The sequence below is a fragment of the Chrysochloris asiatica genome, unplaced genomic scaffold (genome assembly GCF_000296735.1).
Source record: "Chrysochloris asiatica unplaced genomic scaffold, ChrAsi1.0 scaffold00048, whole genome shotgun sequence".
In the NCBI taxonomy this organism is placed as follows: Eukaryota; Metazoa; Chordata; class Mammalia; order Afrosoricida; family Chrysochloridae; genus Chrysochloris; species Chrysochloris asiatica.
The window spans coordinates 17,918,075-17,931,258 of record NW_006408566.1 but is presented as its reverse complement, the minus strand read 5'-3'; the positions used below and the strand labels follow the sequence as shown (position 1 = coordinate 17,931,258).

The window sequence follows — 13,184 nt, the reverse complement described above, 5'->3', positions numbered from 1 at the left end:
CCTTCCAACCTTCTAAGTATTCCTTTATATGTGGTTCAGAGTTCTGGGACCATCCCCTGAGCCTGCTTGGTCGGGTATTCTGTGTTGTTGTTGGTGGAGCTCTCTGCTATACGTCCACCCGATCCGCCATCTTGTTTGTTCTCCTGATTTCATTTTTGACAACTTTAAAATTTCCTAGAGTCATACTTTGTTCATTCCTTGTTCTGATAATTGATGGATGTTTACAGCTGTTACTCTTCGTCTTGAGTTGTGCCTCACCCATCAGCAAATGAAGATTCCGAAGCTTTACTCCACTTATGTCATCAAGGTCAACTCTAATTTGAGGAGGCAACTCTTCCCTAGTCATATGTTAAGTGTCTCCCAACTCAGGGACTCATCTTCTGGCACTATCTCTGAAAACATTCTGGTGCTATTCGTCATGTTTCAGTATTCGATATTCTGGAGCTGACAGTGTTCCACTGCTATTCATATTCTTGGTGGTTAATAATTGTGAAAAGTAGTCTGTTTCTCCTTATTCCAAGTCTGTCTTAGTCTGGAAGCTCTGCTGAAACCTGTCCACTATGCGTAACCCTGCTGGTATTTAAAATATCAGAGGCATAGCCTCCCATCACAGCAACACGCAAACTACCACAGTTAGACAAACTGATAGATGAGTGATCTGGTAAAAATGTAAGCAGGTCTATTTTTCTTAAATAATTATAAAATCTCTCTAATAATATGAGTTGCAAGGTCCCATTAAGTTGTGAAACACAGCCAAAATTCATAAATTAAAATATCAAGGAAATATATACTAATCATCACTTTTCCATTTTTAACCAAAGGTAAAATTTCTCCCCCTTTTCATCTGGACCCTGCCAAAAGTGAGAAGAGTTGGCTATGATCTGATTCTTTTTTCTTCTTCCTTCATGTCCTCTCTAACTTACTCTCTGCTCCCTCCTCTAGGGTAGCTGGAGGGAGGAGGAAGGATCAGAGATGTAGAAACATTTTTATCTGATCAGCACACTGTCATAAGTGAGCATCGTGATTCCATGGCTAACAAGGTGTTTACAGTTATCCCTTAGTGGCAATGAAGGATAAGCAATGGACTGCTAACTCCACACTCGGCAGTTCAACCCCACCAGCCATTCCCAAGAAGACAGATGTTGAGGCTGTCTGTTCCCATGGTTATTTACAGCATTGGAAATCCTATACATGGTCGTAAGGAGTTGGTATCAATTCAATAGCATAGGGTTGGTTTGGTTCTGCTTTTATGAGGCACCACCACTGACTTTTCAGGGACCTTCCTGCTTTAGAAACCTCTCACCTGTATATTCTTGTCTTTATTAATATGAGTGGCTTCAGAAAGTTCATGGAAATATTGAGTCAATAGATAACATGATTTTCTCACAAACATTTTGAAGTCCCCTCATTGTTCTCTCTAGTCTAGTAGATTGCTTCTTCTCGCTGTTGTTGTCATGAGTTGCAGTCACATTGACTCTGACTCATGGAGACCCCAGGTGTGCAGAGCAGAACTGTTCCTTAGGATTTTCAAGGCTGTGCTTTTTGGGGAGCAGATCACCAGGCCTCTCTTCCAAGACCTCTGGGTGTGTTCAAACTGCTAACCTTTCATCATATAGTAGTGTGCTCATCTCGATTCATTGGAAATCCAAGAATTCACCTTCAGCTTCTGTAGGCAGACTCCCTCTACGTGATCGGGTGCAATTTTGGACAAGACCTAAGACAACACATGTGGGAAAGGCACGCCTTGGGAAACTGCCAGACTCCTGACAACGTAGCCTTTCCGTCTCGTTCCTTCTGAAGCTGCCAGCTAGCCTGCCTTTTCCAGACAAGAGTCATACCCAGACCACTGTGTCCCACAACCTCAGGGACATGCATCAAGCTCTCCGCTGGTCTTAGTGAAGCCCTCTTTGTTGACTTGTGAATAGGAAGCCTCCCCTCTCTCCTCACCTCTTGCCCTGGGACAAGGCATGGTATGCAATAAACTAACAATCTTTCCTAAAAATCCATCTCTTCTCCTGACTTGCGACATGGATGAAAGATTTAAGAGTTGATTAATCGGTCCTCAGCCACCTTTCTTTTTTCTTTTTCTTTTTTTAAAAGTTCTTCAGGGTGGTCTGTTTCCAGATCACTTTGGAATCTTATATCTGTCATCTTTAAATCTCGGCCAACATTTCCATTTTAACATTCTGTCACGTGTATTAGCCTTAAATTCATTCATTCGGTAGACGTTTCCTGAGTACATATGATATACCAGATGCTGAGTTTGGCAGTGGGAATAATTATAACAATTCCTGCCTTAAGGAGCTCACAATCTAGTTGGGGAGGCCATTGTGTTAACAAAAAATGATAGTACCACATCACAAATGCTATGATGGATGGAAATACAAGTTGCTGCCACAACAAATACCATACTCTCGCAGGGCAGACATTGGGATGAGTCAGAAAAGTCGATATTGTTAAATCTGTAGTGTTTGAGAAACAAAATAAATAGCTTCTTCTTAAGCCTCTGAAATCTTTATGGCTTGTGTTTTTTTCTGACTAATTTCTTGTAAAAACATACCCAAGGTAATTTGAATAAAGAAGAAATGACTGCATGATGTCTGTCATTTGTTCACATATCTGTTATGATGGGGAAGGGAAGTAGCATTTATGAAGCACCTTCTTAATACAAAAGAACCCTGGTGGAACTCTGGGATAAGCATTGGGTTGCTAACCACAAGGTCTGCAGTTCAAACCCACCAGCAGCTCTGCAGGAGAAAGATGAGTCTGTCGTCCCCCATCAAGATTTATAATCTCAGAAACCTTACATTTAGGGATTGCAATGGGCTGCCAAAAGAACCAATAAATCCATTTTTGGAAGAAGCACAGCCAGAGTGTTCCTTGGAGGCCAGGATGGCCAAACTTCTTCTCTCATACTTTGGTCATATTGTCAGGAGGGACAAGTCACTGGAGAAGGATATCATGTTTGGTAAGGTGGAGGGTCAGAGAAAACGAGGATGACCCCCAACAAGATGGATTGGCCAAGTGGCAGCATTGATGGGCTGAAGTGTGGCAACACTTGTGAGGTTGGGCCAGGATTGGGCAGTGTTTTGTTCTGCTGTGCATAGGGTTGCTATGAGTTGGTATCAACTCGATGGCACCTAACAACAACATGAGTCAGAATTGATTTTATGGAAGTGGGTTTGGTTTGGTTTCTGGAATACAGGTGCCATGAAGGCAGTCCTATAATGTCTTCTAAAGTCTGGGACCAAAGCAGAACTAGGAGGAATATTCTCAAAGAGCATTGTCAAGAGTCACAGACATAATGACCCCAGCAAGAACAGGCAAGGTTACTAAAAGCCCAGCTGAGTAGGCCAACTGAAGGAAGAAGCAAGGACCAAATAAGAGAATGAGTAGCCAAATTGGTGGTGAGGATTTCTGAGACCATCCCAGCAAGACATGGGCTTGTTTTAAGAGAATCAGAACTTAAGCTATAGAGAAATTGTAGTGACACATACAGGGGGGAGCAGAGCTCTTAAAGCCTCTGTTCAGTTGAACAGCAGCAACCTCATGAAGATGTGTTTAGCAGTCAGTCCTTCACAAAATGGCCCCAGACTGCCCCTTTGAGCTCTTGTCTTTTTTCCCTAATTTCCTTTTGAGTTTTTCATAATTTTTTAATTTCCTCCCTATGTAAGGCTTCCATTTCTTGCTACAGTCAGTGTGTTTGCTGCTCTCAGCATCTTTGATCTTTCAGTCAGCAATTTTAAATCCACTGAGGACAAGGAAAGGAGATAACTCCTGCAAAATGTTCATGTCATCTTCAGGTGAAAAGTCGGGAGAGCAATCTAACTGGAGAGAAAATTTGCATAACTGATTGTTGTTGCTGTTAAGTGCCTTCAAGTCAGTTCTGACTCATAGCGACCCTGTTATAGGGTTTTTGAGGAGCATCTGGTGAGCTTGAACTGCGAACCTTGCAGTTCAAACTGACTTTTCAGTCCAGCATATTAACCCATAGTGCAAACAGCTTATCAGGTTACCTAACATATGAATAACTATTGAAAATATGTCATATATATGTCTCTAATATAGTACTGGTGCGGTGGTATAGAATAAGCACAAGACTTCAGAGTTGTTTTGCACCACAAGATCAGTAGTTCAAACCCACCAGTCACTCATCAGTAACCCTATACAGGGTCACTATGAGTTGGAACCAACTTGATGCCACTTAACAACAGTATATGAAGTACTCCAAAAAAAAAAAAAAAAAGAGGGTGTGTCTTATGCACATTTACATTCCTAGCACAGTTCTGGTACATAGTAAGTAATTAATAAATTAATAGGAAGTTATGCATATTTGACCTGAGTGATTTCATCTTTGACAATAAAAATTCGATAGCTGTTTCTAAAACAAGAGCCTATTCTGAGGAACTTTGTCATGCTATTGCTTGTAATCCTCCCTTGTGATATCTGTCGGACCCCAAAATGAGGGTTCACTCCATTCCCCGTTTCTCATGGCTTTAACAACCCCAAGAGACTGCCCAAGGAAACCTAACCCTTCCATTCACATAGTGGCACAAACACAATCCCTGGCTGAACTTCATGCTGTATGCACCAGACCACATCCATCCAGACACCACGACTTGTTGTCTGCCCAAGAGTCCTGCTGTAAATACAAGAATGTCCTGAAGCCACATACCAGAACTCAAGTCAATTAGATTCAGCCCAAAGGTCTCCCGTCTGGACTTAAAACTTCATAGACTTCTGGGAAAAGAGCTGAATGCGAAATGAAGTGGTCTTAATATTTTATCTTAAAGTACAAGTGCAATGTGGGTTCCATTCAATTAGTTTATCTTAATCTTTAGCAGACAGTGAGCTCAGTGGCTGATTATATTTCTGTCTTATGCCCTAATAGTGTCCTAACAGTGAGGAGGAGAAATAGTTCCTTCCTGATCGTCCCTGTGAGGCATCACAGAAGCGCTTTGCCTTCTGGGTTGTTTATACATTGAAGTCTTTGATACACAACTGCTTATTAAGCCCAGGCTGTGTGGTCAGAAATGTAACCTCAAGTGCTCATTGGGTTTGATCCTTATTACCAAAGAAAAAAAAATTAAAAAAAAAAAACAAACTATTTGTTGTCGTTAAGTGCCATCAAGTCAGTTACGACCCATAGCAATCCTGTATAGGGGTTTTCAATGAGCGGCTGGTGAGCTATGGACCATGTCTTATGGAGAAGTAAATTCTAATTGGAATGGTCTTGCTTATGGCAAACTTCAATCGGGTTTTGGCATCCCATCTCAACTCTCTCGTCTGTTTGTTACTTAACAGGAGGCAATGGCAAGAATGAGCAAAATTGGAAAAGTTGTGTTCCCCAGATGTGAGGATAAAAGGTAAGTTTATATTTTTTTTCTTCTTCTTCTCATATGAACAGTGAGCTAAGGAAAGCTGTTGTTGTTAAGTGCCATTGAGTCAGTAACGACTCATAGTGACCCTATGCACAACAGAACAAAACACTACCCAGTTTTGAGCCAACCTCACAGTCGTTGCTACGCCAGAGCCCATTGCTTCTACCACTATGCCAATCCATCTCATTGGGGTCTTCCTCTTTTTCTTCCACCCTCCACTTTACCAAATATGATATCCTTCTCCAATGACTGGTCCCTTCTGATAATATGTCCGAAGTATGAGAAGCAAAGTCTGGTCATCCTGACTTCCAAAGAGCATTCTGGCTGTATTTCTTCCTGAATAGATCTATTTGTTCTTTTGGCGGCCCATGGTACTTTCGACATTCTCCTCCAACAGCATAACTCAAATTCATCAATCTTTCTGCTGTCTTCCTTATTCACTGTCCAACTTTCACATGCATATGAGGTTATTGAAAGTACCATGGCTTGGGTCAGGCGCACCTTAGTCATCAAACTGACATCTTTGCTCTTGAACACTTTAAAGGGGTCTTGTAAAGCAAATTTGCCCAATGCAATACGTCGTTTTATTTCTTGACTGCAGTTTCTATGAGTGTTGATGGTTGAGCTAAGCAAAAGGAAGTCTTTGACAACTTCAATCTTTTCGCCACTTATGTACATGTTGTTTATTGGCCCAGTGGCGAGGATTTTTGTTTTCTTTACGTTGAGATGCAACCCATAACAAACTCTGTGGTCTTTGATCTTCATCGATAAGTATTTTAAGTCCTCTTTGCTTTCAGCAAGCAAGGTTGTATCAACTGCATATCACAGGTTATTACGATTCTTCCTCCAATTCTGATGCCATGTTTTTCTTTATATAACCCAGCTTCTTGGATTATTTGGGCAGCGGTAGTGAGGTTGGACCAGGATCGGACATTGTTTAGTTCTGCTGTGCATGGGGTCGCTATGAGTCGGTTCCAACTCGATGGCACCTGACAACAACAACAATATATAGATTGCCAAAAGAACCAATAGACCCATTTTGGAAGATGTGCAGCCAGAGTGCTTCTTGGAGGCCAAGATGGCCAAACATGGTCTCTCATACTTCAGACATATTGTCAGGAGGGACCAGTCACTGGAGAAGGATATCATGCTTGGTAAGATGGAGGATCAGAGAAAAAGAGGAATCCCCAACAAGATGGATTGGCCAGGTGGTAGCATAGATGGTCTCAAGTGTGGCAACTGTAGTAAGGTTGGTGCAGGATCGGGTAGTGTTTCGTTCTGCTGTGCATAAGGTTGCTATGAGTCAGTACCGACTCAATGGCACCTAACAACAACAACAGCATAAAGATTGAATAAGTATGGTGAAAGAATACAAGCTTGGTGCACACCTCTCCTGATTTTAAACTATTCGGTGTTCCTTTGTTCTGTTCAAATGACTGCCTCTTGGTCTATGTACAGACTCCTCATGAGCACAATTTAGTGTTCAGGAATATTCATTCTCCACAATGTTGTCCATAGCTATCATGATCCTCACAGTCAAAAGTATTTTCATAGTCAATAAAGCACATTATTGTGCTTATGTGACCCTAGAGTGATTCCATAGATGTTCAAAAACATCTTTCTGGTATTCTCTGCTTTCAGCCAAGACCCATCTGATATCAGCAATGGTATTCCTGTTCCATGTCCTCTTCTGAATCCAGCTTGACCTTCTGGAACTTTTCTGTCAACATATGGTTACATCTGATGTTGTATTATCTTTAGAAAAATCTTACTTGCATGCACTATTAATGATATTGTCCAATGATTTTCAAATTCCATTGAGTCACCTCTCTTTGGAATGGACACAAATATGGGTCTCTTTCAGTCAGTTAGCCAGGCACTTAGTTGTCTTCTAACTTTCTTGGCATAAATGAGTGAGTTCCTCCAGTGTTGCATCAGTTTGTTGAAAGATTTCTATTTGTATTCCATCTATTCCTGGTGCCTTGTTCTTTGCCAATGCCTTCAATGCACCTTGGACTTCTTTATTCAGTATCTCTGGGTCTTGATCATAAGTGCTAAGGAATAAGAACATATAAACACATGCAGCTATAGAGCTGAAACAAACCTTGGAGATCACCTAATGTAATCCTTTCATTTAATAGTTGTTGTTGTTGTTGTTGTTGTTAAGTGCCGTCGAGTCAGTTCAGACCCATAGCGACCCTGTACAGGGTTTCTGAGGGTGTAAATCTTTACGGGAGTAGAAAGCCTCATCTTTCTCCCGCGGAGCAGCTGGTAGTTTCGAACCGCTGACCTTAAGGTTCGTAGCCCGATTCGTAACCACTACGCTACCAGAGCTCCTTTTCAGTAGAAAAAACTAAATTACAGCGATTACAAATCTACAGATGTAGGTAGAGCTAGAGTAGGGAGGAGGTTGTTGTTGTTAAGTACCGTGTAGTTGGTTCCGACTCATAGTGACCTTATACAGGGTCTCCGAGGCTGTAAGTCTTTAAAGGAGCGGAAAGTCTCATCTTTCTCCTGTGGAACAGCTGGTAGTTTCAAACTTCTGACTGTGAGATTAGCAGCCCTATTCATTACCACTAGGCTACGAGAGGTGGGTAGGGAATGTCAAACAAGCTTCTGAACCCTCAAATTATTTTACCCAAATTATTAGCAATAAATTCATTCTTCTCTATTATCTAAAAGCTGAGGTTCTCTCTTAAGAGTGGGCTTCAAAAAAGCTCATGGGACAATTTCATTATTTTTCAATTCCATTTTTCCATGAACTTTTTGAAGCCCCTTCATATCTTTCATCAAAGGACACAGTACCACTTGTCCATTCTTCTGTCCTTTGTATCACTTGGTATTGAGGGCTACAACTTGACGTTGATCAGTGTTTAAACCCCAATTCATTAAAACTTTTCAAAAAATATTAAATAATTGAGCTCTTGCTAAATATGTCATTATGCTCAGCTATAGGCAGGATTTAGAGGGTAATAAGATAGAGTCTTATTCATACAAATAGATCATTTAAAAACAAAGGGATAAGTTCTACTGGAAGTATATGTTGTTGTTGTTGTTGAGTATCACTGAGTCAGTTCTGACCCATAGCAACCATGTTTAAGGTTTCCAAGGAGTGACTAGTGGGTTTGAACTGCCAACCTTGTGATTTAAACTGACCTTGAGGTCCAGTGCATTTTCCTGCAGCACCATATCAGGTGACAAAATAGCTCAGAACAGAATAGGCTCTAACCCAGTAGAGGTAAAGGAAAGTTTCTGACGTGAGGTTAAGTCTAAACTGACTTTTAATGCTTAAAAGAAAATGCCAGGCAGACCATGGCTGGGAAAGACCTTCTAAGTAGAGGGAATGTTATTGTTGTTGTTGTTATGTGCCATGGAGTCAGTTCCGACCTATAGCGACCCTGTACAGGGTTTCCAAGGCTGTAAATCTTTACAGGAGCAGAAAGCCTCATCTTTCTCCCGCGGAACAGCTGGTAGTTTCGAACTGTTGACCTTGCAGTTCACAGCCCGATTTCGTAACCACTAGAGGGAATAACATATGCAAAATCATGAAGGTATGTTAGTCATCTTACAATTTTGAAACACAAAATATGAAATCAGGAATGACAAGAAATAAGATTGAGAAGGTTGAAGGGGAGTGGACAGTTCATAAAGGACTTTGAAACCATACTGGTGGTGGTGGTGATGTGCCGTGGAGTTGGTTCCAACTCATAGTGACCCTGTACAGGGTTTCCAAAGCTGTAAATCTTTACGGGAGCAGAAAGCCTCATCTCTCCTGCGGAACAGCTGGTAGTTTCGTACTGCTGACCTTAAGGTTCTCAGCCCGATTCGTAACCACTAAGCTACCAGAGAAACCATGCTAAAGCTCACAAATTCCATCCTACAGGCAAAATGGAGATGCTGGCTATGAAGCCACGGTGAGACTTCTCAAACCTGGCTTTTAGTTAACACCCCTGCAGTCCTGGTGTGGCACTGCGGGTTAATGTGCTGGACTGCAAGGTCAGTGTGAACTACGAAAACCCTATAGAGGGTCACCATGAGTTGGAAAGGACTCAATGGCATTTAACAACAACAACAGCAATAGCTTAGAGGATGGGCTAGAAGGATTGAGGGTAGAAGTAGAGAGACTAGATGGGTAACTTTTTTAATAACCCAGGTTGAATTTTAAAAAGATCTAACCACTAGTTTGAAGAGGAAGGGACAGTTGTACAAGTCTTTTTATAATTATAGGAACGTATTTGAGGTTAAGACATAAATGCAGATTCCCAGAAAGTTTTTCAAAAAAGAATCATTGCAGCTTTGCTTGCACACCTAAGAAATACAATGATTCTCATCATCCATCTGTTATTGTTGCTAGGAAAGGGAGAATTAAAGACAGTGAGTGAAGTCTGTATATCCCCCGTACTTAACAAAGCTTTCTGAACACCTAAGCGTCAGATGAGCCCCAAACATGTCTCATACGTGTCTGACCCTGTGCAGGAACTGGATTAGAAAGATGACTGCTACTCTGTCTACACCTTCATAATGTTCCCAGTAAGAACTTCCAACCAAGAGAAACTGCCTCATCACCAAATCTTCAAGTGTCCACTGAGTTCCTAAGTTGGAAAATATACCTAATATTTGTTGTTAAGTGCTGTCGAGTCAATTCTGACCCACAGCGACCCTGTATAGGGTTTCCAAGGAGCAGCTGGTGAGCTTGAACCACCAACCTTGCAGTTCAAATGACTTTGCAGTCTGACGCATTAACCCACATTGCCACACCAGGAGTCGATACCTCATATAATGGACTAGAAATAGATTCACATGAGTGAGGCAGATTTTTCACCAAAATATGGTCAATAGGCAGATGGGCATTTGACAAAGTTGGAAATGCCCTTGGAGACAGAAATCCAATTTCTTTTCATTTTCTTCTTTAACTCGAGTGGAATTAGACCATTCACCAGCTGAATGTAAGCCTCTCTCTAAATGCTGAAGTCAAAGAAGCAGGCCCTTTCAGGGACCACGGACCCATGAATGTTCCCAATGACAGGCTGCACCTTTATGTTCCCAAGGGCATATGAAGTACCTCTCTTTTCCTGAAATTATAAACAGATTATGCTTTTCTGTCTCAACCCGGAGCCTCCCAAGACTTTTCAGGAAAGTATGTGTTTAAGTTTTTGCAATAAACACCAAGTGTTCCTTTTGAAAATAATCCTTGGGTTCTTGCTATAGGAAGGGAGCAATCTTCTGTGGCAGGAGCAGACACACACGGTGCTACAGCACCATCTGCAGGCTGCCTCTAAGATCTGCAGATCAAGCAAGAGCTGTTTTTCCATCTCCTCTAGTAGCGTGTTGTTGTTGTTGTTAAGTGCCGTGGAGTGACCTTGCGGTTCACAGCACAATTCGTAACCACTACGCTACCAGAGTGGTTACAAATCTGGCTGCTAATCTCACAGGCAGCAGTTTGAAACTACCAGCTGTTCCACGGATGAAAGATGAGGCTTTCTGCTCCCGTAAAAATTCACAGCCTTGGAAAGCCTGTACAGGGTTGCTATGAGTTGGAACCGACTCCACAGCACATAACAACAACATTGATGTATGGGACATTTCCTCAGGCCTGTTGTTTTTGTTGTTAAGTACCGTGGAGTCAGTTCCGACCCATAGCAACCCTGTATAGGGTTTCCAAGGAGCATCTGGTGAGTTTGAACCACCAACCGTGCTGTTCAAATGGCTTTGCAGTCTGGCACATTAACCCACAGTGCCATGCCACGACTCTAGGACTCCTCAGGCCAGGTGCTAATCTAAAGGTTAGATGTTCAAGTCCATCAAGATTTTCTTTCCTAAGGCCTGATAATTCATCTCTAAAATGTCACACATTGAAATCCCCTGCCCTCCAGTTCTACTCTGACATACTTATGAGGTGGCCATAAATTGGAATCACCTTGACAGCAACTTTTTTTTTTCCCTGTTGCCATAAGGAAGCAACTTATAAGAATTTATGAGACAAGGGATTCAGAAGATCTTAAAATATCACAAAGAGCATAACCCAGTGACTGGTTGAAGAAGCTTTTAGAAGGGCTCTAGATTTCACCCAGACTAAATTTATCTGCGACTTTAAAGCAATCGCTTAAACCTACCTTGACTCTCAACTCCCTGCGTGTTAAAAAAAATTAAAAAAGGAACAATACAGTCCATTCATCTCTTGGCATTCCAATGTAACATAAGGATATAAGAACAACATTAGTTCATGTTTGTAAGTAATTGACATCTCAGAGCATGTTGTGTTCATTTTCTTGTCTAAAATTCTCAGCATTCTAGGACACAGATTCTGTCATAATCCCCTGACAAGAATATGAAGCTGAGAGTGTGTCAATAGAGTTCCAAAAGAACCCAGTTTTTGTGCCAGTGACTTCAATGCTTTTCCCAGTATGCCAAGAATAATGCCAATGAACAAAGTTGCTGCAACATTATAAGTATTAAAATTGGACATCTTTAAGTATAGGAGAAGAGATAGTTAACACCAGATTTTTTTCTAGCAGTTTTGAAATTTTGAGTATCCAAAATCAAGAGACCTATCCCTCTGCCGAATATTATATTATCAAAGAGTATCATTGTTGTTGTTGTTAAGTGCTGTCATGTCAGTTTCAACCCATAGCAATCCTGTACAGGATTTCTGAAGAGTGGCTGATGAGCTTGAACTGCTGACCTTGCGGTTCAAACCGACTTTGCAGTCCAGCTCATTAACCCACAGTGCCACACCAAAATTTCATTACAAGGAGAAAACTGCTGTTCCTAAAATCAGTCTACGCTGATAAATTTGGAGGCTTATTGAGTACAGAGCCTACATAGATTGATAATATTGGAATATGATTTATTACACTACCATTTAATAGCATGTAATTCACACAACTGAGGTTGTTTGCTGCAACGTGATGACTGTTACTAGTGGTAACTTTATGGACAACCAAATGAAACGTTGCCCATCCATGCATTATCCTCATAATCACCAGCATGTTTGCATCTATCTCATCAAGTGTCTCTCACACCCTTATTCGCCCTCAACATCAGTAAATGCCATGTCATCCTCCAGAGATTGATCCCTCCTCATGGCATGTCCACCACTCATCTGTCAGTTTCTCTTACTGTGGTGGCTTGTGAGTTGCTGTCATTCTGAAATGCCACCAGTATTTTAAATACCAGCAGAGTCACCCATGGCGGACAGGTTTCAGATGAGCTTCCAGACGAAGACAGTATAGGAAGAAGGAGTGACAAACTACTTCTGAATATTGTCACTGAAACCATTCTGAATCGCAGAGAAACACTGTCAAGTTTAGTGCTGGAAAAATGAGCCATCAGGTTGGAGGGCACTCAAAATGTCACTGGGGAAGAGCTGCCTCCTCAAAGTAGAGTTGACCGTGCTGACGCGAATGGAGTAAAGCCTGTGGGAGAAAAGCCCATGGGGCCTTCATCTGCTGATGGGGCACAACTCAAAATGAAGAGAAACAGCTATAAACATCCATTGAAAATAGGAACATGGAATGTACAAAGCATGAATCTGGGAAATATGGAAGTTCTCAAAAATGAAATGGAACACGTAAACATCCGATATCTTAGGCATTAGTGGCTGAAATGGACTGGTATTGGCCATTTTGAATCAGATGACCACATGGTTTACTATGCCAGGAATGGCAAATTGAAGAGGAATGGTGTTGCTTTCATTGTCAAAAAGAACATATCCAATATCCATGTGCCTACAGGGAAGCCCAGTTAATACCACTATTATTCAAATTTACACACCAACCACTAAAGCCAGTGAGGATGAAATAG

At 41.5% G+C, this 13,184-nt stretch overlaps 1 protein-coding gene across 3 annotated transcripts in view; it reads left to right on the top strand.

The window, feature by feature from the left end:
* The window catches only part of FGGY (FGGY carbohydrate kinase domain containing), a 677,880-nt gene that overhangs the window by 655,928 nt on the left and 8,768 nt on the right, over positions 1-13,184 (top strand). For all 3 annotated transcript variants that reach the window (XM_006862488.1, XM_006862487.1, XM_006862486.1), the window contains one exon: positions 5,305-5,366. In XM_006862488.1, coding sequence (XP_006862550.1) covers positions 5,305-5,366 — 62 coding nt within the window. The remainder of the gene's footprint in view (positions 1-5,304; positions 5,367-13,184) is intronic.